At 30.0% G+C, this 27,530-nt stretch overlaps 1 protein-coding gene across 1 annotated transcript; it reads left to right on the top strand.

The window, feature by feature from the left end:
- The first annotated feature begins 12,632 nt into the window (after positions 1-12,632).
- On the top strand, positions 12,633-22,089 carry LOC120087051 (phosphoinositide phosphatase SAC2-like). Its single transcript, XM_039043895.2, has 16 exons — positions 12,633-12,930; positions 14,032-14,236; positions 14,346-14,511; positions 14,800-15,022; positions 15,299-15,375; positions 15,601-15,791; positions 15,880-15,974; positions 16,159-16,292; positions 16,385-16,510; positions 17,108-17,414; positions 17,988-18,109; positions 18,213-18,281; positions 18,801-18,956; positions 19,548-19,622; positions 19,718-19,792; positions 21,765-22,089. The coding sequence occupies exons 1-16, from the start codon at positions 12,868-12,870 to the stop codon at positions 21,859-21,861; spliced, it is 2,181 nt and encodes a 726-aa protein (XP_038899823.1). The 5' UTR covers positions 12,633-12,867; the 3' UTR covers positions 21,862-22,089.
- The last annotated feature ends 5,441 nt before the right edge of the window (positions 22,090-27,530 follow it).

Below are 27,530 nucleotides of genomic sequence, written 5' to 3'. Positions count from 1 at the left end.
AGTAAAAAGCAAAATTCGGTTGCCTTATCCACTACCGAAGCAGAATATATTACAATTGCTAGTTGTTATGCTCAAATTCTTTGGATGAAACAAATTCTTTGTGATTTTGGATTAAAGTTTGACAGTGTGCCTATATTTTGTGATAATACTAGTGCTATTAATTTGACTAAAAATCCTATACATCATTCTAGGACTAAGTATATTGATATTAGGCATCACTTTATTACAGAGCATGTGAAAAGTGATAATATTACTCTTGAATTTGTAGGCTCTAATAATCAATTAGCGGATATTTTTACCAAGCCTTTGAATGAAGAAAACTTTTGCAAAAATAGGCTTGAGCTCGGTATTATTCGTTGTGATGCCTCTTGATTTTATAATTTTACTTGTTAAATATTTTAGAATGCATTTTGATAGGGGAAGATATGGAAAACATGTGTTAATATTCTTAGGGGAAGTTGTGCTAAATTTATGTTCATGTTTTTAAGGGAAACATTTATGTAGTTCTAAATTTTTCTTAATTATTCTTTTTGATGATTCCAAAGGGGGAGAAGTTTAAGAAAAACATGCTATAAATTTGTTATGATTTTGATTGTATTAATTAGGAGGAGAATTTATTTTTTTGAGTGAATTTCAAGAATGATCTTTATGGTGATATGTTGAATTTTATTATGTGCTATATATGGTTTACATGTATTTCAAACTATTTTTCTTGAATGGTTTATCATCATAAAAAGGGAGAGATTGTTGGCTTTTTGGCCCTTAATCTCAAATTAATTAATTTTAATTAATTAATTAATCAATATTTTGATGATAACAAACTCAATTTTTAATTACTGAAAATCTTAGTATTTTAATATGTCTATAGTGTAGAGCTCGGAACAAAGATTCCAACACCTCTTGAATCATTCAAATTGGAGTTAAAATGAAGACAATATGACCGAAACAAGTCTATAGAGAAAATACCGTGGTGGATGACATGTCACAACCAAACCATTTGCATGTAGACATGTGACAACATATTGGTTGAATGGTGGATCATTAAGAGATTAACATATGATAGACTTTTGATTTTTGGATTGATTTAAAATAAAAAATTGAAATTAAAAAAAAAAAAGAAAATAAATTTAATATTATTTTATGTTTGTGTCTAATGGCTAGTTTTTTACACATGGTATGTTTTTTATTTTTGGATTGACTTCAAAGAGAATGAATTTAAAAAGAAAATGAATTAAAAGGAAAATGAATTTAATATTATTTTATGTTTGTGTCTAACGTCTAGTTTTTGACACATGATATGTTTTTTTTTTGGATTAATTTTAAAAAGAAAATGAATTTCAAAAGAAAAGAAATTTAATATTATATTTTGTTTGTATCTAACGACTAGTTTAGTTTAAAATCTCTACCATTGATTTTTCTTTTTCAAAATCCAATGGTCCAAATTAATTGTGGTTTCTAAAAATTTTTCCATCTCTATATAAACCATCTTCCTCTCCAATTTTTTTTTTTAAAAAAATTTACATTTCATAATCTTTCAAAACTCAAAAGTTCCATTGTTGCTCTCTCTAAGTTCTCAATGTTTTTCTTTTCATCTTATTCTTGAGAGAGTGTTATTGTATTGTGAGGATAAACTTGTTGAGTGCTTAAACTTATAAATCCACTCTAGTGAGAGTTATATTGTGTTCTTTAAAAATTCCAACATTTGTAACGATTTGATCATAAACCATGGAAAGGATCGGGTTTGCTCTTGAACCCGTAAAAGGAGCGGCGATGTAACGGTTGGGCTCTAATCCGTGGAAAGAGTCGAAAAAATTTTATTCAAATTTTCAAGAGGCGCTTGAGGAGTGGAGTAGGTGAATTTGACTGAACCACTATAAAAATTACGATGTCTTCTTCTTTAACTCTTTCTTTTTTATTTTTGCAATTAATTTAAGCAATTTATTGTATATTTTAGTTTGTTCTTATTTATTTGCTAAAATTTGATAGAATTAAATTATCATATTTTTTGTCATCTTATTTGTTGCATAATTTGAATTTTTCTTATTATTTATAAAAAGTGTATTAATTAGTTTAATTGGGTTAATTTAGAATAAAAAAAGTCTATAAAAAGTTTAATTAGTTTTCTTATTAATTTGCTAAAATTTAATTAGTTTAGTTGAATTTTTTGTCATCCATCCCTTTTTGCTCAAAAAGTGAGAACTGACGTTCAAACAGTTCTTGCAACGAGTCCATGATCTTACGTGCAATGACCATGTTCTCAACCCTTTTGGCTAATGCATCAGGTATGCTAGCCAAAATGTGAAGTCGGGCCAACGAGTTAGCCTTTATCCACACCTCATATGTATTACGAACATTTCGTGGTACATCAAAGGTCGGGACTTAAGAATACTCCTCAACCATGAGAAACTCGAGGTCGTTTACCACAAAATATGTTTTAAGAGACTCTTTCCAATATATGTAATTAGTCAAAATGAAAGAGGCAACTAACGAAAAATCATACATGTTGCCGAAAAAATAAACACATTGATCTACATTAGATTTTAGGAAATACTCTTAAACAAAATTCAATATGGTTTAGCAAAATCTAAATGAATCCCGTGTTACATCTAGTTTTGCAATGACGCTTCATTGAGGACAAAAGCCACCAAAGGGTAGTCAATTTATCCCTCATCTGAATTGAGACACTCTCAACTAGTCATTAACATCAGAACAACTCTTGTTCCTATAACGACTAACCATCATTGATTTGGTCAAGAAATCATCAACTTGCTTAACAACTTCTCGTAAGTGTGACCCTTCATTTTAGATCCTAGAGTTCCGCCCCAAGCAGCCAATTCGAAGGGAAAAAATCTGATTGGGGAAAAAACTAAAGCGACCCTATCCATTTTTGGAGTTCACCTTGATATTGACCAACTGCACAAACCATCTGAAGGGAGATGTTCCCAAGGTGTCACGAGGTCGTGCAAGAAGATCTCACGATGCAAACCAATGAAGGAGACCGCAAGACATGTTGACACACATCCTTCATCTACTTACAATAAATACTCTCTCTATCCACCTTGATATTGACTCATGCAAACACCATCTGAAGGGGGATGCTCACAGGGCACCACGAGGCCAAGCATGAATCTCACTGTGTGAACATTCAAGGAGAAACGTGATTGGAATTGACATATCATATATATCTTTTCCTCCCACTGAGTATTTTATAACCTAGGGTTTAGTTTACTTAGAAAAAACACGGCTAATGATTTTAACTAAGTGACTTTTTAGGTTTGTCCAAAAGTAACTCTTACTTTGGAAAGTTGAAAAACTTTTGATCATCATTCATTAAACTCTTTAACGAAGTCTTTGATCAACTGTTGCATGCTTGTAGCAAATCTATCTAATTCACCTTTCAAAGTAGGTTCCTAGGTAGGGGTGTTCCGTTTCCGTTAGCTTAAATATCGTAGTCCAACCAAAACCAGCCTTAGATAAAAAATCTCTTATAGATAGATTAATACACATTTAATCTTGTATGGAAATCAATTTAATCCTATTAAACCGATTTAAAAGATTAAACTTAGGTATATAATCTCATTAGAACCATGAACTTAGGTCTATTTCAATCCAATTTTAAAACCCTTTTAAAACATGAGTTCACCTAAGTTCGCATGCAACTCTTTCTTATTGATTTTAGTTCTAATTTCCATTATAACACTTATAACAGGAAACAACTAAAACCAACCACAATGCAAAGCAACACATACAAGACATTCATAGCTCTTATAAATAAGCCTAAGTGTCATGCTCTATGCATTGTTCATTCATTACTATTGGTATAACACTTATATGACAAAACAATAAACCAAGTGTTGGGGTTTGTGCCCTAAAGTCTTGTGTCCTATAGTTTGTAAACAACTTTGTACGAAACTTGTGATGTATAATATATATGATATTACTTCACCTCTTGACTTTGCACATTTAGATGTTTTTTATTTTACCACAAACCAATAAACTTAATATCCCTGGTTGTCTTTATGTAACTTAAGCATGTATGTAGTGACATATAAGTAGATCATGTCTTAAGTGACAACCAAAATAGTCTGTAGTATATGGATATAGGAGGGAAACCTTATCCTGAAAACATTACGGACGCGGCTCGTTTTGTGGAATTGTTACAAATATTGTGACTTGCCACAGATGGTCTGATCCTGATCATTCATGTAGTGGACATGCGAGCGGGGAAGTCCTATACAAAGAGTTTGTATAAGACCTAACCTCGAAGTATTAATGTCTTGTCATATAACTCCGTTCATGACTGAGATTTCACTTCTTTAGGATGACCATCGATAACATGGCCTCAATCCTGAGTGAGTTGGGAACTCCTGCCATTGAGGGCGGTAATTTGATTTGCATGGGTGCGAGTGGCCAGAACGCCAACTCAAACCTATCATTTTAGGGATTCTTCTGATTTGGGAGCTGGGAACTCAGCTACACAAGATGGAGTTCACTCCTTCCCCAAAGTAGGGGTAAGTAGATAGATTGCTCTCTTAAGGGCTGATCCCGGGGCTTGAACGATGTGGCGCTGCGCACCTTCTCATGGCCCGAGAGGTGTTCACACATAGTAGGACTATGTTGTATTGTTCATTAGAGGGATTTATGGTACTTAAGAAGGAAGATGTAATTACAGGGGCAAAATGCTAAATTGGCCTGCTGTAAATCTGTGAAGGGTCATCGTACTGATGATTGGTTATATCCAATGGACATAAAAATATATCTATGGCAAGAAGAGTTCAACTGTCGGTCTTTAGTGGAATACCTGGCAGTTAATGGATGGTGGATGTCGTGACTAAAGAGTTTAGTCAGCTATTCACGTATTGTTGAAGCTTCGAGCCATAGGTTCATAAGATCCCCTTGGTAGCTTAGATACAAGTTGAGAGTCAGTTTTTGGGTCAGTTTGAAATGTTCAAATTGACAAGAGGGAGTTTGATTATATATGATATAATTGAACGAATTAATTAAATATGATATAATTAACTTTATATATGAGATACATTAATTTGGAGAAAATTGGATATAAATATGATTTATATCTAGTAGAGGAAAATGTTATACTTAATATATGATATTAATTTGTATGTTATGAATATGATGAGATCACATTCATTGGACGATTATAAAGGAAATGGGACGGCGTCTCTTCTGTTCTAATAATGGATGAATGTATTGAAAGATCACTTTGGGATGCATAAATAGTTGACAGCGTGTTAAGCATGAGATGCACGGACATTATGTTAAGGAGAGTGTCATCGCTTAGAAAATTAGTGCCTATACGATAGTGCTTGCACGATCACTTACGTATACGATATTGCTAAGAGATCGCTTACCGATTACACCTTCTCGCGCTATTAACTAAACGATCGTTTACCTTTTCCTAAGCGATTGTTTAGCTCCCGATATTTACTAAATGATCGTATAGACGATCACTTAGTTTTTCCTACACTATCGTTTAGACGATCGCTTACCCTTTCCTACACGATCGTTTAGATGATTGCTTACCTTTTCCTACACAATCGTATACTTCACCTAAATGATAAAGCATCTTGTCTATGCGATAGACGACCTCATCTTCTTCTTCCCTCTACCAAATCCAAACAAAGCCCACACTTTGGATTCTCACTCCAAGAATACTGAGGGCTCTGAGTGGTAGTGTCATCTTCGTTTCCTTCTATTCGAGTGGTGATTGTTCGAGGTAGACGGTTGGGTTTTAGACTTGTTGTGAAGAAGAAATCTTCATCTGATATGATCTTTTGATCTCTTTAGCATTATGAATGCATATTAGTATGTTTGAATGTATATGTGGTAATTCTGTCACAATAAATTGGAAAGATCCATTTCCATTCGTAGGTACTCTTGAATAAGAGTTCCTTCACCAAGCATACATGCTCTCATACACCCTTATACTATAACTCTTATAATATAAAGATGATGCATGAATATGCTCAATGCATGCATAAATATAACTCTTATATTTCATGATGCAAGAGCATGCTTTCTTGTAATTTCATCATGCCATTTACTATATTATAACACTTATATTATATGATGCATGAATAAAATGCATAACCTAAGGTGGATTTTAAATTTATATGTCATACATTATGGCATATAAACAAACATACATCTCATGTACATTAAATAAAAGTTGATGAACCGGGATAATTACCTTAAATTCTTAAGAAACAAAGCTAACTATTACAAAAAGTAATGAGTCCACTGGTTCAAATAGGCGAACTGGGTCTTGAACCGTTCAGACGAAAATCGCATCTCCTTGATCGTGTAACAACTCCTTGTGATAGTCTAGCAACGTTGTGTGAGCATAAATGATCGTTTAGCAACGATAGTGTAACTTTGACTATGTGATGAAGCATGAAGGTCACGCGATCGTGCAGTGCACATCGTGCAACGCATGCCTTAAACGATCAAGTAGACGACAACGATGCGGTGAAGCATAATCGTCTAAATGATCGCTGAGCAAGCGTAAGTTACCGTATACAGGGTGATCGTGTAGTCAGTGACTATGGGATGAAGCATGCTAAGCTACACGATCGTTTAGTGCGCACACCTATTGAACAAAGAGCATCAAATACTCTATATGATCGTTTACCTCAAGCGTCTACGCGATCGAGCAACCAACGCTACACGATAGAGTAAACTCTTTACCTCATCGTTTAGCATTAGCTATACAATCGTTTAGTAAATACTACACGATCGAGTATAACTTTTCTACACGATCGTTTAACCAAATCTGAATGATCGTTTAGCCTGGGCTACACGATGCGACCAACCTTTGGTCTTCTTCCTCGATGAAAATTGCATCTCCATGCTTCGAAACTTCATCACGAATGACTCAAACAACTTTAAACACTTTGAATACAGTCTCGATTTCTTATTAATTATGCCAAAAAACATAGGGGCTCTTACAAATTAACACTTTGTAAACTTAAAGAAAGCTTTAAATAGAGGTAACCATCCCGTAAACATCCATCAACACATCCACAAACACATTTAACGCTTAAATGCATTGTAGAAAACTTAAAACCCACCGCGACTGTAAAAGACGTTCAATACAACAATAGAATTTGGAATATCAGAACAATTTGGCTCTGATACCAATTGAAGGAAATCATAATAGAGATCTCCATGAGCAACGAAAGTGGATCGTTCCAAATTCCATTCAGAATGAACACAACAATCACAATCTAACCGGAAACAAATAGATTATGCATAAACCGAAATTACAGCATGCTATAAAAATACACAAAAGATAGAGTAGCGTACCTTTGAAGAAGTATTCTTCAAGTATCCCTCGATCAGTCTCCAATGTGTCCAAAGCAGCACTTGAATGCAACAAATAGAACACTACCTCCACGAACGGATGAATGCACCTTGAACCCAATCGAGTCCAATTCGATCCAAAAACTGAGTTAGAACACCACCACACGTGTTACCTTGGTATTCTCGATGTGAGAATCTAGAAGTTGTAGGCTCTATATGATCTTGGATTGAGGAAGATAGGAGGTATACGATCGAATAAGTGGGAGATAAGAAGACTGTCTATCGTATAGACTATGTACTCGATCATTTAGATAAAGAAGCCTATCATATAGACTTTTCTACTCGCTCGTGTAGCAATGATCAACGAGTAACTATCGTATAGTCAACTCGTAGCTCGATCGTTTAGCTTTTTAACATTATCGCTTAGTAAAAACTCTTTTTACTTGATAGCTTATTCCGCGAGAATTTTATGAATGAAGCAGCCACTAATTTTTGGAAAACAATTTTTCTTTTATCTCATGGTTACCATAAAACTTCCAATAACCTCCCACTCAAATCGGTTATTAAAGAAAAAGAATTAATTATCGTATAATTAATATATTATAAATAAATATGATAACCAACTAATCATATTAATTTATAACCTATAGTTTTAATATTTAATCATATGAAACATATAAACCATAGTTATTTTTCTAACTTTTGATACTTAATATAAATCATATTTATATTAATTCCTCCAATTAATGTATCTAATACATCATATCAATTATATCACATATAATTGAATTGCCTCTTGTTAATTTGAACACTTCAAACTAACCCAAAATCTGATTCTCAACTTGAACCCATTGAGCTACCAAGGGGACCTCATGGACTTGTAGCTTGAAGCTCCAATGGTATGTGAATAATTGACTAAACTCTTTAGTCACGAGACACCATCCATTAACTGTTGGTCACTCCACTAAAGACTGATAGCTGCACTCTTTGCACTATATATATATATTTTTGTGTCCATATGACCAATCAACAATACGATAACCCTTCACAAATCGCTCGTAAGTACAACTGGGCCAATTTATCGTTATGCCCCTGTAGTTACATCTAACTCCTTAAGTACTACTGATTCCTCTAATGAACAATAAATCATAGTCCTACTATGACTGACCCCTACTTTAGGGAATGATTCATGTGTAGTTGAGTTCCCAGCTCCTTAATTAGATGAATCCCAAAAAGGTAGACTTGGCAATCTGGCCACTCTTATCCATACTAATCAAAGGACTGCTCTCATAGACAGGAGTTTTCAACTCACTCAGGATTAAAGTCATATCACCTATGGTCATTTTAATGAAATGTAAGTCTCAATGATCAACAACGTCATATAAAGAGATTAATCATCTTGTGGTCCGGTCTTATACAAACTCTTTGTATAGGACACCCCCGCTCGCATGTCTCCACATGAATGGTCAGGATCAGACCATTTGCAGCACTTTACAACACTTGTAAATATTTATAAAGCTAGTCGTATCCATAGTGTCACTAGGATAAGGTATCCCTCATTTATCCTTATACTACAGACCGTTTAGCTTATTACTTAAGGCATGATCTAGTTGTATGTCTCAAATACGTGCTTAAGTTACATGAAATAACCACGAATCTTAGTTTATTAGATATGAGTAAATGCAAATAAAATAACACTTATTTTATTAATAACAATATGTACAAAATGTTTACAACTACGAGACCACCGGGAGAAATAGGACACCAATCCCAACATAAGTAACGTAGTCATAATAAATTTAACTATTTAATATATTGTTATATTGATCGATTATTTAATCAATTAAAAATATCTTTAAATTAAACATTATTTAAATTATTTTATTAATTAATAAAAGTAATTAAATAAATATAAATTAATTAGAATGTTAATAATTAATAATAAAATTTTATATTAAAATAGTTAAGATAACATAAAGACAAATTATTTGTATTTAATAATTAATTTAAATTAATAGTAATAATTAATTGATATTGGAAATTAGCCTCTATCTATCAGTATAAAAATCGCATAAGTATGTAGGGGTTTCAAAAAATCCGATAACCCGACCAACCCGGATTACCCAACCCAAACCGTAAGGGTTGGGTTGGGTTTGATTAAAAAAATTTTAAAAATATTAAATTCGGGTCGGGTCTCGGGTTACCCCATTTCAGGGTCAAGTCGACTCGACCCGGCCCGAATATATATAGAGCTCAACAATTGAGTAGCCGAGCTCAATGATCGTGTAGCATTTGGTAAGCGATCGTATAGCATTTGGTAGGTGATCGTATAGCATTGGGTAGGCGATCATATAGCATTTTGTTACTCAGCAATCGTGTAGCATTTGGTAAGCGACCGTGTAGCATTTGGTAAGCTATCGTATAACATTGGGTAAGCAATCGTATAGCATTTTGTTACTCAACGATCGTCTAGTAGAGCTCAGCGATCGTATAGCAAAGCTAAGCGATCGTGTAGCCGAGCTCAGCGATCGTGTAGCATTTGGTAAGCGATCGTATAGCATTTGGTAGGCGATCGTATAACATTGGATAGGCGATCGTATAGCATTTTGTTACTCAGCGATCGTGTAGCATTTGGTAAGCGATCATGTAGCATTTGGTAAGCGGTCGTATAGTATTGGGTAGGCGATCGTATAGCATTTTGTTACTCTGCGATCGTGTAGCAGAGCTAAGCGATCTTGTAACATTTGGTAAGCGATCGTATAGCATTTGGTAGGCGATCATATAACATTGGGCAGGCAATCGTATAGCGTTTTTTTACTCAGCGATCATGTAACAGAATCGGTGACCCAACCCGAAAATTTTGGGTTGGTTGGGTTGAGTTAACCTTCCAAAAATGAACTAATAGGGTTCATTATTAGCCAACCCGAATTTTTGGGTTGATCTACAAAATTCTCCCAACCCGGACTATGTACACCCCTATAAGTATGGAGGGTATTGGATAATAATATCTAAATTTAAGAGGTGAAATCAAATAAACATAGATATTAAATGTCTATTTGAAATCTAATGGTAATGTCTGTGAAACAAATATACCCTTAATGACATGAATGTGTTTGAATAAAATTATTTTAGTTTGAGTTATAATAATTAATAGTTGGGTACAGGCTAGACCTCACTCAAAACAAGTTGGTGATGCATATGTCCTCTAAAATATTAAGATGGTTACCAAGATAAAGTTGACATCCTTAATGTTTTATCTGATATTTCTTTCTTAGATTTTTTTTTTTTTCAAATATAAACACGGTAACGTAACCATCATTAGGTGGTCGAATATGATAAAATATAGCAATGTTTTCAAAATTATTTTTTAGAGATTATAAGGGTCAAACATAACTAAAATTATAGATGCAAATTAAATATTCATAATAGTTTCCTCTATCAAAGTAGATTATGTTGTTGTAAGATAGTTTTCAATTTTTTTTTTTAAGGGCACAATTTTATAATATATTTGATAGTCAACTTCTATATCATATTAAGTATTTTTTTCCATTCTTTTATTAGCTAATCAATATGAATTAAAACAAGAAGCCATTAAATATTAATGTGTATACATGTGTGTGAAATAAAATCAATTCCTTGATTAACACGTACTCTCCAATAGACATGAATTCTCTAATATTAAAAGTGGTAGTTCCAATTTTCATACTTAAAACTAAATAATAAAATAGTTTTATGTTTATTATATTAAATTTAGTGACAAACTCGAAAAAATATAATTAATAGGATATCCATTTGTATATCTGGGGTATAATTATTAATTTTTTCTTTAAAGATAAAATATATATTAATTCAGACTTTAATATATTTTTTTAGAGATTTTGTTCATTTATTTGTTAATTTACAATTAGAAAACTAAACCTTAAAATCAGTTCCCTGTAATAGTAGTTAGTCAAAAACTTTTGTGCTATCATCGTGAAAATAATTATCTAAAATTTATTTAATTATCGAGTTGTTAAATGAAAAAAAAGACTTACATTTTCCTTTTTTAGAAAAAGAATAACAAATTATATTTTAATTTTAAAAAAATTACCTGAGATTAATTTTTATAAATGAATTTATATATGAAAATTATACCATATTAAAATTATTGTTGTTATTCTATTGGATAAGATTTTTTTTATTCTTAGTTTGTCATTTGAAATTTGTTTAGATTTCGATTTATAAAGTGGATTGAGGGTTAGGAAAAAAAAAACTAGTTTTATAATTTAAAAATTCCAAAATTAATTTAATAATTTTTATTTTTGAATAATATAAATCTCTTAACATAAAATATTTTTTTGTCCCTATAATATAGGGACAGTTGCAAATATAGACATTAAACCTAAAATATTAATAGATATAACATAATATAAAAAAATTATAAATATGGCCAAATTTAAATAGTTTATCAAATAGACATATCATTGGTAGGAGTCTATCAATGATAGACCATATCACCAGTAGGAGTCTATCAATGCTGATAGACTTGGCTATATTTGTAATTTGTTTAAATAATGTTATACATTTGATTATTATTCTTAAAAATGCTATCAATTGCAATTCCTGATACTATTATATATATAGATAAAAATATTAGGAAATACAATTATTATGTAATATAACCTAATCAAAATTAAAAATTTTATATATCCCTATACTAATATAATATCAAGATCTTCGAAGAAAAAAAAAATTAATACAAGAAATTGTAGGTAGAAAATGAAATAATACAAATAATAAAAGACCACTAAAATTTTTAGGAATTGACCAAAGAACTAAATTAAATAATGTAAAATTAGTTGGCCAAGCCACTCATATTTAAACACATAAACATCCTTAAAATATTTAAAAATAAATTAAGATATATATTACAATTACTTTATTTATTTATTTATGATAAAATCATTATAAACGAAAAAGATAGACTTCACATTTTCAATTATTTTTTAAAAAGATTATTATAAAATATACGGCTGAAAATTGAATTTGAATGCTAAACAAGGGAATAGGAAAGGGAAGAAATAAGAAATTTTAACTGAATAAAGAAACCCAAAACAAATCATAATAAGAATCAGAAAAGCTTACTTCCCGCGGTTAGAATGGTGAGTGTTGCAACCATACGATTCTTTCCATCTTCTTCTTCGCAGGTTTCTCTCCGTTTTTTTTTTCTTTCCTTTTCCTTCTGAATTTTCGATTCCCAATGTTTGATCACATTCTTCATTATCACTAAAAATCAATCTCCGTCTAACTCTTGGAATCGTTATCGAATATAGATTACGATTTTTCTAGTTGTCCACGGAATTTCATCGTAAATGCGATCGCGTTTTGTGGCGAGAAGGTTTAGAGGTTTTGTGCATTGCTGGAATTACAGAGAAGCTACATAAGGATTTTGGCGATTTTCGACTTTTTACGTTAATCGGCGGTATTTACTTGCATTGAGCTACGATTGATTACCGGATTGTTTACCGGATTGTTGTTGATTGAACTCGAGCAATTTGAATAGGTTTAATGGAATCGTCGAACTCCTGCACGTTCGACGTCCAGAAATTCTGGCTCTACCAAACATTTGCGGTATGATTTTTTCTTTTTCCTATGCAAACTAGCGCTCGTTTAATTTGTTTGAAATAGTATTGCTGTGTTGATTTGATGCATACATTGTAATTCATCCTATAGGTTTTGTGTTTCTGTGTTTTCGAATGCTACATTGTATTTTTGAAGCATGAATTGCATCCTATCGAATTTCATTGATTAGAAGATGAATTAGGAAGATGTTTAAAACGTGTTTGCAGGACAATTATTTCTTCCTTAAACCTTAATTTGTTATTGACGTTTTTGAAGAGCGATCAAAATTGTTATTGATCCGAGAATGAGTTTGTCTACTTTTCTGATAATTTTTCCCATCTGTATGCGACTTGAATGAAACAAAGTTTGGCTTCTATTTGATGCTGAAATTGAGCTTTAGGAGTGATAAACTGGAGATTGTAAGGACTTTTTGTGTTTCCTTAGATAGCAACTTGAGTAAGGTAGATGATTGGAAATTATAATGCCAGAATCACAATGATTGGCGGTTTCTTTTATAGACATAGATGTGAGTACAATGTTATCAAATATGTGCAAATTCGTTTGATATTCGGTTTGGTATATTCTTCATTCAATGCTTGAAAGTCCTATAAATATCCCTTCTGTTTCTGTCTTTTCAATTTCTTTAGGCCACATTAAATGTACACAAGTTTTCAAGTTTTCAAGTTTTAGTACTTCTGAGGCGTTGCAGTGCTTTTGGGAAAAATTTATGGTGCTTCTGCTTGCGTTTACTTTTTATGGCTATCGAAATTCTAGCTCATTGAGAAAGATTTTAATATGTTTTTACTGTAACGCTTGGTTTTACTTTCTTCTACTGTTTCTTGCTTATGAAATTCTGTTCCAACATCTTCTGCTTGCTTTTACTCTTCTTATATATTTTATATGTTTCATGTATACGTCCAGAGAATGATTTGGGAGTTTGCAAAGAACACTCAATGAATGTGGAATGCAATGTCTTGTTATTGATGGCCGAAGAGTGTCTGTTTAATTTTGATTTCATCAAATATATGGGCTTATAAATGGTTGAAAATTAAAATCAATAAACTGATTTCACAATATGATTCTAATGATGTGTTACTTCAATTACTACAGCGATATTATGTAGTTGGAAGAGGGAGGAAGAGAACCTTGTGGAAGGTGTTTTCAATTGACAGAATGGAACCTTCCGATCTTAATATTTTTGAAGATCAAACCACTTATACGGCAGAAGAGTGCTCTGATCTTTTGAAAAGAATACATCAGGGGAACAGATCTATGGGTGGTCTTAAATTAATTACCATTGGCTATGGAATAGTTGGTAAGCTTTTATGTCTATGCCTTATAAAGTTTAATTATTGATTATGTATTTTTTTCTATGTTATCAACTCATACTTCTTTTTGTCTCTATCACTTTTGGGTTAATTTAGGATTCATACGGTTTCTAGAACCATATTACATGCTAATAATTACCGAGAGAAAGAAAATAGGCACCATGCTTGGGGCTAAAGTATACGGCGTTTCTAGGAGCATGATGGTTATAATTCCAAATCCTATTGTAAGGACCAAAAAGGCTTATTGCAATACGGAGAAAAGGTAACATTGTAATCTTTTGTAATTTTTTCTTGTTTTTAAACTATTGATTGGTTTAGGTTTGGTTTGAATATAAGTAAGACTTTTGTTTCTTTTTCACAAGTTTCTGCACTATTGTTTTATGATTGACTTTATTAATGTTGTTTTTGTTTCTAAATCAAATTTGAGAAAACGGAGAATATTATTTATAATTGTTCACACCTTATTCAAATTTTACCATTTATTTTTACATTTCCCCATAATTTAATAATATTAATATTATTTTTGTGATTTTTATTTTTTCTTAAACAGATATCAGAAGCTTCTTAATTCGGTGGATCTAACCAAAGATTTCTTTTTCAGCTACTCATATAATGTTATGCGTAGCCTTCAAGATAATTTAAATAAAAATAAAACAGATCAAAATATTTATAAATCAATGTTCGTGTGGAATGAATATTTAACTCGAGGAATTCGAAAGCAGCTCATGAATAATAATTGGACAGTGGCTTTAGTGTACGGCTTTTTTAAACAGGTATGTAAATATATTTTTATTTTTCTTGTTTTGTCAATAAAAATATATGAATTGCCACGATTAATTAAAAAAAATTATCCACAATATATTAATTTTGATTTCATATTTTAATAAATTTTTATTCTTAAACTGTTTTATTTGAATAGAGAAAAATAATAATAATAACCTTTAATACATTTTCCCTAATATCAATATTTTTATTATATAACTTATAAGAAGGTATAATTAGATATATATACATATATAAATTTTGATTTCACCTTTCAAATATTGCAGATTAAACTTTCCGTATCTGGCAGGGACTTTGATTTAACTCTTATAGCTCGACGTTCACGTCATTATGCCGGTACGAGGTAATAACTTTGAAATATTATATTATATAAATTTTATATTACCCACAAATTAAAATATATTGAAATAATATTAAGAAATTATTGATTCTTCTAGATTAAAGAAAATATAGCTTATTGTGTAAAACTTTGTGTTGGATATAAATATAATTTTATTTCTTTTTGTGTTTTGACACTACTAATAGTAATAACTATTAAAGAAAAATAATTGTTTACTATTTTCTTCAGATTTTTAAGACGAGGGGTAAATGATAAAGGCAAAGTTGCAAATGATGTTGAGACAGAACAAGTTGTTAGTGAGATTATGTTTGAAGGACGAACATTGCAAATAAGTTCCGTCGTCCAAAATAGAGGCTCAATTCCAATCTTTTGGTCACAGGAAACTTCTTTATTGAAAATATTCAATCCAGTCGTTATATGTATGCATTTACATTTTATCTTAAGTTTCACTGGTTTATTTCTACATATTATTTTGAATTATTTTTTTAATTTATTTTCTGCTTTCAGTACCGAAGCAAGAAGATTATAAAGCCACAAAACTTCACTTCAAAAATCTTGCTGAGAGATACGGGAACCCAATAATCATCTTAGATTTAACTAAGGTATTTAATAATACATGATGATTGATTTTTTTTTTTGTATGTTTTTGTTAAAACTTTTGATAAGTTATTTCAAAATTATTTGTTCTTCCTTTTTAATAATTAATAGGTTAATAGATTTTAAGTATTTATTTAATTTTATCTATTAATTGTAATTTTCCAACAATAACGATTTACTAATACACAGACGCGAGAAAAGAAGCCTAGAGAAACTCTACTCCATGCCGAGTACGTAAATGCTATAGGATGTATCAACGCAGAACGTTCAGAGGAAAATCGTCTAAAATTTCTTCAATGGGATCTAAAACAACACTCAAGAAGGTTATCTTAATTTTTCTCTTCATTCTCATTATCACATCTTATTTTATTATTTTACTTAAAACTTAAAAGAAAAAACGACAACTTTTTTTCAGTGAAGCTTCAACCGTATTGTCAAATTTAAAAGGATTGACAAAATTAGCATTGGACTTGAATGGAATATTTCATTGTCAAGTGACTCGAAATTCACCATCAGAGGGTTCTGCTCGGCCCTATCTCGAGTAAGTATGATAAAAAAAAATGTATATATATTTTAGTTTATTTGAATCAAAAGAATCACTGATCTGGCTTAGTCATATTTATGATCTCTAAAATATATATTTTTTTTTCTCTCTAAAAGATAATATGAAAACAGAGAACTAAAACTATCAAAATTTCACTCTAATTATTATATATAGAGTTCTTAAAAACAATATAAATATGAGATTTCATATGAAAACATGATTACAAGAAAATTTTAATTTTTCGTAGGAATATTCTAATTTAAACCCTAAAACTTATATATTTTCATTTAGTTATCAATGTTTTGTGAAAATTAAATTAGCTTAATTTTTTTTTTTCATTACCGATATCGTGAATAGGATTCATCTCTTATTTTTCTCAAACAAAAGAAATGAAAAATGAAAAAAATAAAGCATATATGATTTTTGGATAGGCGACAATCTTCTCCTAGTTTTTCTTTTGGTGTTATTTCTTTTATTGTAAATAATTTATTATGTGACCATAAGCATAGTTTAATGGTATAGATATTCCACACACATTTGTTAAAAAAATATTAATATTAATTATTATTTTTCTTCTGTGAACTTTTCATGCAGAGATGTAAATATTAGTGAAAATAATACCAGTGGGAGCGATGATGCAAACGGTAAATGTAATGTCAAAATAAAAAGAGTTCAAAATGGAGTTCTCAGAACCAACTGTTTTGATTGTTTAGATCGAACAAATATTGCTCAGTATGCCTATGGGCTTGCTGCTTTAGGACATCAGCTTCAAACTTTTGGATATTTAGAATCACCGGACATTGATCTAGATGACCCTCTTACAAGACACTTGATGGATATTTATGAGATAATGGGAGACAAGCTTGCTCTCCAATATGGTGGTTCACCTGCCCACAATAAGGTAATAATTCTTTTTAGCTTTTTCAAGTTGAAGATGCATTCTTTTTCTGAGATGAAGTTTCTCGATAGACATACAAAATAAAAAAGAGAGGAAGATAAAATTTCTCGACAAATGTTTAGCTTCAACTATCTTTATTATTGAAGTGAAATTAAACGGTTTAATACCAACTTATGAAGTTGGTCAGCCAAACACACCTTAACTTTCATTTTAACTTTTTGTAGGCAATTAATAAAACAATCTAATATTATGCTCATACTTGAACATGTTCACTTAAAACATGCCCCATTTGATAACTATTTTTTTAAACTAAACTTATAAACACTAATTTTATCACAAGTTTCTATGTTTTGTTACCTTTCTTATGTATAAAAGCAAAACCACGTTTTGAAAACTAAAAAAAGCAGTTTTCAATCGTATAAAAAAAAAATAGTTTCTCTATCAATGGTAGATAATGAAAATTATATTAGAGAAATCGAGAGGAAACATATATAAATTTAAAAAATAAACTACTATGGTTATCAAACGGAGACTATATTTTTAGAGTCGAAGTTCTGAATAGGCATTTTCTTGCAGATATTTTCTGAGAGAAGAGGTCAATGGAAACCAACGATTGAGTATGCAGATATTATTAAATCTGTTCAAAGATTTGTAAACAATGTGTATATGGACGAAGAGAAACAAAATGGCATTGACCTGTGAGTATTTTGGTGGGTTTGTTTGTAATTGCAGAATGCAGTAAAAATTGGTTTTCTAAATAGCAAAAGGAGTTGATGTTTATAGGTGTTCTTGTTTTGGCAGGTTTTTAGGGAACCCTCCTCCTCAGAAGCGCACGTTGCTGCTGGATCCAGACACGCACAATAAATGGAGGTTTTTCTTTAACTTTAATTATAAAAATATTAGGTTTCGTTTTGCTTTCGAAGTCTATTAGTGATAAACCATAATGCTAGTAGAGGCCTATCTTAACAAACCATATCACTCACATAAGTATATAACTGATAGATCCAACCAATGACAAGTTTTGCTATAGTTTTAATTTTTTTTTAAATGTTGTTATACATTTAACTATTATTCTTAAAAAACCTATCTAATGCAATTACCCATATTAAAAATATATATATATTTGAGGGATGACAAAACGGTGTGATCCAAAGTTCTAGGTTACTAAATATCTAATAGGTGTAGGAGCCATGCAAATTTCAAATTCATATCCAACAATTAGGAATGGTAGAGCTTGAGAATGATTGGACTGCAAATAAACGGTTATAATAAAGATGGTGGTAAAATATGACATTATTTGGAATCATTTTTAAAGGAAATAGAGAATCAAAGTTTCTATTCACTTAAATTTCAAAAATCATAAATATTCGTAAATATTATGGATTGCAGGTCTACCATGAAAAGATCACTCTCAGATAGCAATATTTTCTTAGAAAATGAAATTCCTACGACCAAACAAGATAGTGAACTTTTACAACTATTGCACGAAGAATCGCAAAACAAATGTCTCGTCGAGTTAATGCCAGAAATCTCAACCTATTGCAGGTATGCATTTTTCCAAACATCTGTATTTATATTCCCTTATCCATACTTAATTGTTTTATTTCTATTATTTCTAAAGCTTTTATAACACTTTTATTTTTCTGTTTTTTTTTTTTAAAAAATATATTGCTATTTATTGATTTTTCTCTACTTTCATTTTACTAAAAAAACAATTATATTAAAATTTTTAAAAACGAAAGTATCTCTGATATATATATATAGCCTTTTATTATCCATTTTTAAGAATGGTGGACTCTACGTGATGTAGTTTTAAAATAACACATGTTTGTATATGTTAACCATATTTCTTTTCTTTAAAAAAAAACTTTCATATTTTACAGTTGGGAATTTGTGATAACTATTTTTTTTTTTTTTTTGTTTTTGAAAAATAAAATTGTTAACTAAAATAACCTTTTTAAAAAACAACTTATAAAAATAAATTATATAAAGCTATGGAATGTGGCTTGAAAAAAATAGTCTTTCAAAACCTACTTTTCTTTTTATTTTTTTTGACGTATGAAGTAAAATAAAATATATAAAAATAATCTCGGAATCTTTTTCATTAATAGCTAATAGGTAGAAAAAATTGGGTAGGTACACAAGTCCAGAATTTCCCGAGGTAGTTTCTGGTTCTGAGTCAGATTCTAATCATGAAGATACAGAAATGAGGTAATTATTCATTGTTTCTATTTGCTTATTATCTCCATGCGATACAAAATTGCATTAAATAACTCATTAAAACGGTATTTTGTTGAGTTCTACAGAGCAACCTCGAGATTTCTTACCGCAGATTGGTATTCTGAATCGATTTATTCCTGTGAAGAAGACCTCTATAACAGGTAAGTCACATATTTTTTTCTTTTCATATTACAAATTCAATTTCTAAACCCATTGGATAACCTTTAATTTTTTTTAATTTTTAAAATTAAGATTATAAATATTATATAGATTTTTTTTGTTTTTTTAATCTACTTTTGGCAAATGTTTTTAAACTAAGTTTTGAGAAGAAAAAAGAAGATAGTTTATGAACTAAGTTTTTGAGATTTGGAATTTAGAATTCGAAATATTTCTAAGAATTTAAATATTTCTTTTAAGGAAAATGAAAACAGTAGTAATAAATTGTGAGAAAATTGAAACAAATTTTAAAAGTCAAATGCATGGTTTTGTTTATATATATTTTTTGGTTTCTAAAAAATGCTTACAAATTCTATTTTCATTCATGGTTTCTTTTGCTTTTCTACTAATTTCTAAAATTTTGTTTTTATTTTTGAAATTTGATTAAATATTCGATTTTTTTTTTGTAAGAAATGTAAAAAATATAGTAAAGATAAGTTTCAAGAACAAAAATTTAACAACAAAATCGTCATCCATTACAACTTAAGCATTTAGGTCTTTGTTTAATAAGTCCAAAAATTTTCAAAAACAATTTATAAGGCTAATTTGATAGCCATTTTTTTTTTTCTCTTTTTAAAAATCAAGTCTATTCCTACTCATTTTCTTATCATGATTTGTATCAATCCTGAGTAAAAGAGTTGAGTTATTAGCCAAACTCCAAAAACAATAACAAATTCTTAAAGTAGTCTTTTTTAATTTTCAAAATTTGACTTAGTTTTTTAAAACATGGATAAAAAAGTAGATATCAAAGCAAGAAATTTAGAGGTGAAATGGGTGTTTATAAACTTAATTTTCAAAAATTTAAAATCAAATGATTACCCAATGGAACTTAAGTTTATAAATTTAAATTTTGTATTTAGTTGCTCTCGAAAATAGACTCAAAATTTAAAATTTAAACATCTTCTAGATATCCTTCAGAAAATACATGAAAATTAGATACTATGACACTCTTTTGAAAACTATTTGTTTCTATTTTAATTGTTATTATTTTTCCATAATTTCTTAATCGTGGTTTTAATCTTTTCTATGTACAATCCAAAATAAAAACAAGTTTTTTTAAAAACCATTTTTTAAGTCTTGTTTGGTAGTCGTTTCATTTTTTCTTTTTGGTTTTTGAAAATTAAGTTTATTTTCTTCCAATTTTTTGGAAAGATTTGCATCTTACTTAAGTACAAAGAGTTGTATAAGTTTGACTTAATTTTTAAAAATATTGGTAAAAAAATAAATTAAAAAAGTAAGAAATTTAGAGATGGAATGAGTATTTATGAACTTAATTTTCAAAAAGTAGTTTGGTAATCATCTGATTTTTGGTTTTTTTGTCTTTTAAAATTAAGCATATAGAGTCTCTAAATTTCTTTATTTGTTATCTGCATTTTACCAATGATTTATAAACAAGCCAAATTTTAAAAACTAACAAAAAGTAACTTTTAAAAAACTTATTTTTATTTTTTGAATTTGACTAAGAATTCAACTATTGTACATAAGAAATATGCAAATCATTGTAACAAATAGGAAAAATTGCCTTCATTTTCAAAAACAAAAAACAAAAAACGAGATAATTAATAAATGGATCTTAATTTTCAGTTTTTGAAAATTAAGTCTATGAACATCCATTCTACTATCCACCAATGTTTCAAATATCAACCCAAGTTTTGAAACTAAGAAAACTAGCTTTTAAAAACTTTTTTTATATATAAAATTTAAATAAGAATTTAACTTTATTACTCAAGAAAAATAAAAATCATCGTATTTAATTATGATAAGAAAACAAATGGACTCTTGATTTTCAAATATTTTAGCTTTTAGATTGAAACACTGCTAAAATTTTGATAAGAAAACAAATAAATAGAAGGTTTAATTTTCCAAAAACCAAGTGTAATATCACGTTTAATTTTGAAAAACAATGCTTATGTACAGAATTATGAACTTCTCGGGAGAAAATGGAGAGGATAGTTGCTATCCGATATTTGACTTTGGAAGATGGATTACAAGGGGAGGCACTTTTTACCTTTGAATAAATAACTAACCTCTCTAACATAAAAGTTATCTTTCCCCCAAAGTTGTAATTGTAAAGACCGTTGTAAAGATCCGGGGAAAGTTGCTAAGTTACCAGCTAGGGAGATATTTATCTCGTTGTTTAACATATGTATATTTCCTAACTTTTTTTTTTTTTTTTAATTGTATTCTAACCATCTTTTCTTTTTAATTGTGTTAATAATTAGTTCATTCAATTTATTTGAAAAGCTTTCGTGGCATCAAATTTTGTAGTTATATATATGTAGTTCATACACTTTTTTTTTCTTTCTTTAGAAAAGAATAACTATTGATTCCTACGGATTGGATCAAAAAAAATTCTTGAATGAGGTATTCAACTAAAAAATAAATAAATAAATCCATCACCAAACCGTACTTACATTTTTCATTGCACACGGCTCTTCCTTCTCCGAGCTTGGATTATGGAATAAGGAATCAAGAATAAAGTATCATCAACAAGTTTTATTACTGAACAACTCATGATGTTCAGTCACGTTTTCATTCATTTGAAATCTGGTCTCTAAATGATTTGTTACATTCATGCAGCAAACTTAACATTTAATTAATTAGGTATCACATTTTAAAAAACTAATTAATAAATTATACTAATATCATTTCTTAGAAAGTTACTATGATTCTAATTTCCTTATATTAAAAATTTTAAATCTTCTAAAATAACCAAAGGAATTTGTAATTATTTTATACCATATCGCCTCTAAAACAATCACATGTAAAATTCAAATACAATTTTTTTAAAATCATTTCATCTAGATTTTTAAATAATAATAAAAATAATTAATAATTCGTTATTATTATAATGAAATTTGTTGTATAAGAATAAGGACATGACTCTTCCTTTTAATAGATAGGACTATTTTAAAGAAAAGGTTTTAAAAACTCCGATTAATTAAAAAGTAGTTTTTACAAGATTTAAAATATACACTTAATTTTCCTTATTTTTATTAAAAACTTAATTAAGAGTATACAAACTAGTTTTAATTCATGGAAGATGTTTATAGAATTAAGTTAGATGATAGTAATGATGCGTCATTATTATCAATTATTATTTGAGTTCAATAGATGTAGAAGTTCTTATGACCTTGTTATGCCTTAAACCGTTGGATTTATAAATATTATTAAATGAACAGAACTAAGAGTAGTTTTATTTTTTTTCTACCTTCTAATTATCTTACCAAATTTAAAATGTATAAATATGAAAATCAATTCAATTTTTTGTCATTCTGTTTATATTGATTTCTTTTCAATTCCAAAGTTTCATGTCCCACCCCCTCCGAATTACTATCTTAACCTGAAACTGGATGTGAAGATAGTAAATATCAACCATTTTATGACATTTACTGTCCACCTATCTCCTAGCTTATCTCCTAGCTTAATCTGCTCATCTGCTTGTCCTAATAAATAGTAATATCTTTGCAACATACATCCATCTCATTTCTTAAGCTCTTAGACAATAAAAAAACTTTATACATCTCATAATGGTCCAACATACATATATATTTACAGACATATATGTACATCCAAAAAGTTCCTCTCACCCTAGCTAATATGTTACAAAACACCAAGACAAAACAAAATATGTAATTAAGACCTAGAAGGACTCTGATCTATCTGATAAGCTGAGGATGTGGCAGACTAACTGTAGTAGGTTAGGCACCGGGAACTCATTGCTACTTGGGGGAGAGAAAACCTCTAAAAAACGGGAGCTAAAAAACCCAATGAGTGACTAGCTACGAAAAACATGAAGTAAAAATTCAAGGAAACATAAAGGTCTAAAACTGCAAACATATGGTGCATCCATCATATAACAAAATCGATGGGTAGAATGTTGAACCATTTGATAACCGTTTGATTTTATATCTTCTATTTTCTAAAAGGGTTCTTATGTTCTCACCATTCCTGTACCATAGCATCTTTTTCTAGGTAAACATTTGACTTTTAAATCAAATTTTGAAATGCAAAAACAAGTTTTCAAGATGTATTTTCTTAGCTTTCAAAAGGTAGCTAGATCCATTTTGAAAATGTTACTAAAAAAAGTAGATAACAAAGCATAAAAATCAATGCATAGAAGTGGTATCTATAATCCTAATATTTAAAAATCAACAACTAAAAAACCAAATGAACCTAGGTGCGCTCCGTTTTCAGATCAAGAGATAAGACCCACTGAATGATATGTGGAGCTAGCAATTGTAGGGGCACTGTATTTTGTGCAGACCTAAAGGCCGCTAATGAGATAAGGCCTTCCAAAACCAGACAAAACGACTTACTCGTTAGATTTCTCTATAGCAATGAGTTAGATGATAATTCAGTCTTCAGTGCCATAGAAATAATAAGTTTGTCTATCTTCTATATATATAGGATACTTGACATATGAGATCATTTATTTTTTAGTTTAGTAATCTTACATATACAATCTTCTAAAGTTCATTTCTTAATCTACATATTTACAAATCACAAACTTAGTTGCATGTCGTGGAAACACGGGTTACAGAAACTCAAGCCAAATATCTCCCGACTGTGATTTAACTCAAACCGATTCTGTGAAGAAACTAAATTATTGTCGATATCATCACCTTACTGTTGATGATACCTACTAAATCGCGGCAGCTTGCTGCCACGACCTAATATGACCACATCACTTGAGATTTTCAATATCGTGATTGATATTATGACTCGTGAATTAATAGTACGTCAAAAAACTAGTTGAAGATTGAAATACAATTTTCCGATGCGCGAACATATTAACAATCAGATTCGGTTGATAGTCGAAATTACTCCAAATATAACAAGATCTGGCATCGCATTCAAGTTTGACGAACAAATAAATGCATAAGCAAGCAATCGAAGATTCCTACATTAAATTCAGCTAAACTCCATAACTAAGCAAAACGATAACAGAAAATCGCCTAAGAATTCCAGATTTCCATAGAAAAACAATAAACAGATCGTGAAGATGATCAGGAAATAATAGACGTAACTGATGAATCATACCGTCGTTAGTGCTGAACTTGAAAACAGAGCGCTCCATTATTCGAAGTCGCCGTCCGCGGCGGCTCGGTGATCGAAGACAGCACCGTTCGAATCAAGTCGCCGTTCAACGTCTTGTTCAATGTCTTGTTCCTTCTGTGCGAATTAGCGATGCGCACGATCGCACTGAGATACAGTGGCGGACTTGACGAACCGCACTAACTCTGAAATGCGACCCGCGCTTTTCTCCTGAAGACTACTATTTATAGCAACGAGTTACACATTTGTGCCTTCAACAAAAATTCCAAAATTGATAATTTCATTTTCAAGTCGATATTTTGAGTTTAGTTATATTTCGATGTCTATAGTTTCAACTATTTACTTTAGTTTTTCTACTGTTAATAGATCTTGAATCTGGTTAGTTTCTTGTTAATTTTTCTAAATAAAATTTGTCTTTGTGAGCATACTTTCTATAAATTATGAAAATATTTTCGTAGTCTCATTTTTTACGTGAAAATTATTATTAAATCTTACCAATATCGATAAAAAATTAATTTTAAAAGACTACCTTTTAAGATTTAATTAAACTATATCTACTTTTTTTTTAATACAAATAAAGGTATTAAAAAAATGCTTAAAGACAAATGAAACAAGAGGGAATAGTAGAATTCGTCCATGGAAGGTGGTTTTTTAGCCACCCAGTAAATTGTTAATACATATATGAAAAGTTAAAACATGAGCAACCAATCAACATTGATGATTTCCCCACATGAAAGTAATATTTTTTACAAAATATTTGTCGTAGATAAAAAAAACTCTTTATCTTTCAATTTTTAAATTTAATTAAAGGAAAAAAAAAAATAGATGTGGATCTCTCGAATCACATCAATGAAGATTTGAACTTCATTCGCATATCTATTCTTCTTAATCAAGAGATGTTAAATAATTTTGGGGTAAACTTCGATCCAAAAAAAAGAAATGTTATGCTCTAGATATCTACAATATCTAAAATGGAGAATTTATACATTCTCTCTTTGCCCTTGTGTTTTTTAATAATTCATATTTTGCCCCTGCAATTGTTTATATGCTTTGGGGAAAGGGGAAAAAAAAACTTACATAGTGGCACATCATATACAAACAAATAGGTGGGTGGGAAAAAATCGACTTCTCACTACAACTGCAAATATTAACAACACAACTCTTCTACTATATTATATGGGTGCAATCTACCTATAAAAATAAATAACTTAATAATCTCATTGTCATTTATTAATTTTCACAATCTCAATGCGATACCACAAAAAAGTTTTCATATCAAATAAACCTTTTCAGAAATGATGAGGATTCAAAAAAAAAAAAATTCTTTGGGAGCAAAACATTGAACGTGATCAAGATGAGGCCTTGAAAATTCAGATTCGATTTATGGAGAGGTATTGTTATCTATCTTTTTGGCTAAATTAGTAGTGTGCTTTTGAGAAATTTTTTGAAGTGAAAAACTTTCCTTGAAGATGCTATTTCTTTAGGAAACGAAAACGAAATAAAGAATTAGGATAAGATTGAAAAGAAAAAAAGAAATAAAAGAATTTGGATGAGATTTCTTTTTGAATGATAAAAGAATAACGAAATAAAAGAATTATGATTAAATTTAAGTTTGAATGGAAAATAAATTGGATTTACTGTTTCACTATCTCATGAGTCACATGGTTACCATTTATTCTATCTCCATTTCAGTCAACACTCACAAGATAAATAAATAAGAATGACAAAAGAAGAGTAACATATATGTAAATACTTAGAGAAAAGAGAGTAGTGAACTAACCTACTGAAGGAACCTGTGAAGGCCCTGAATGGAAACGTGGGAATCAATCCCAATTTTCATGTTTCATAGAAACTCAATTTTACAAAAGAAAATTATGCATTATACAGATTTAATTTACAACATGCTTAATTTACAAAAGAATTAGGGAAGAAAATGAGTTACCCTTATAGCCAAATAATTTTTCACGTATTACCTCGATTCGAATCACGAACCCTTCGTTATGGATTTCGATCTCCAAAAAAGACTTCCAACAAATACAAATGATCACCACTTTTTCAATGAAAAAAGAATATGAAATAAAAGAATTAGGATGAAATTTAAGTTTGAATGGAAAATAAATTGGATACTGTTTCACTATCTCATGAGTCACATGATTACCATTTATTCTATCTCCACTTCAGTTAACACTCACAAGATAAATAAATAAGAATGACAAAAGAAGAGTAACATATATGTAAATACTTAGAGAAAAGAGAGTGTTGGACCAACCTGCTGAAGGAACTTGTGAAGACCCTAAGCGAAAACGTGGGGATCGGTCCCAATTTTCATTTTTTTACAAAACAAAATTATGCATTATACAGATTTAATTTACAACATGCTTAATTCATAAAAGAATTAGAGAAGAAAATGGCTTACCCTTGTAGCCAAATAATTCTTCACGCATTCTCTCGATCCGGATCACGAACCCTTCGTTATGGATCTCGATCTCCAAAAAAAAACTTCCAACAAATACAAATAGCCACCACTTTTTGAATAAGAAAAGAATAACGAAATAAAAGAATTAGGATGGAATTTAAGTTTGAATGGAAAATAAATTGGATTTACTGTTTCACTATCTCATGAGT

This window comes from Benincasa hispida, chromosome 9 (genome assembly GCF_027475165.1).
Source record: "Benincasa hispida cultivar pf3 chromosome 9, pf3_genome.v1.1, whole genome shotgun sequence".
Taxonomy (NCBI): Eukaryota; Viridiplantae; Streptophyta; class Magnoliopsida; order Cucurbitales; family Cucurbitaceae; genus Benincasa; species Benincasa hispida.
The sequence above is the reverse complement of the archived record's forward strand: the minus strand, read 5'-3'. Positions and strand labels throughout refer to the sequence as shown.

Coding starts and splice junctions, on each gene's coding strand:
- LOC120087051 (XM_039043895.2), top strand. CDS start 12,868: ATGGAATCGTCGAACTCCTGCACGTTCGACGTCCAGAAATTCTGGCTC. Junction 15,376..15,600: donor CGTCATTATGCCGGTACGAG/GTAATAACTTTG, acceptor TATTTTCTTCAG/ATTTTTAAGACGAGGGGTAA. Junction 19,623..19,717: donor CATGAAGATACAGAAATGAG/GTAATTATTCAT, acceptor TGAGTTCTACAG/AGCAACCTCGAGATTTCTTA.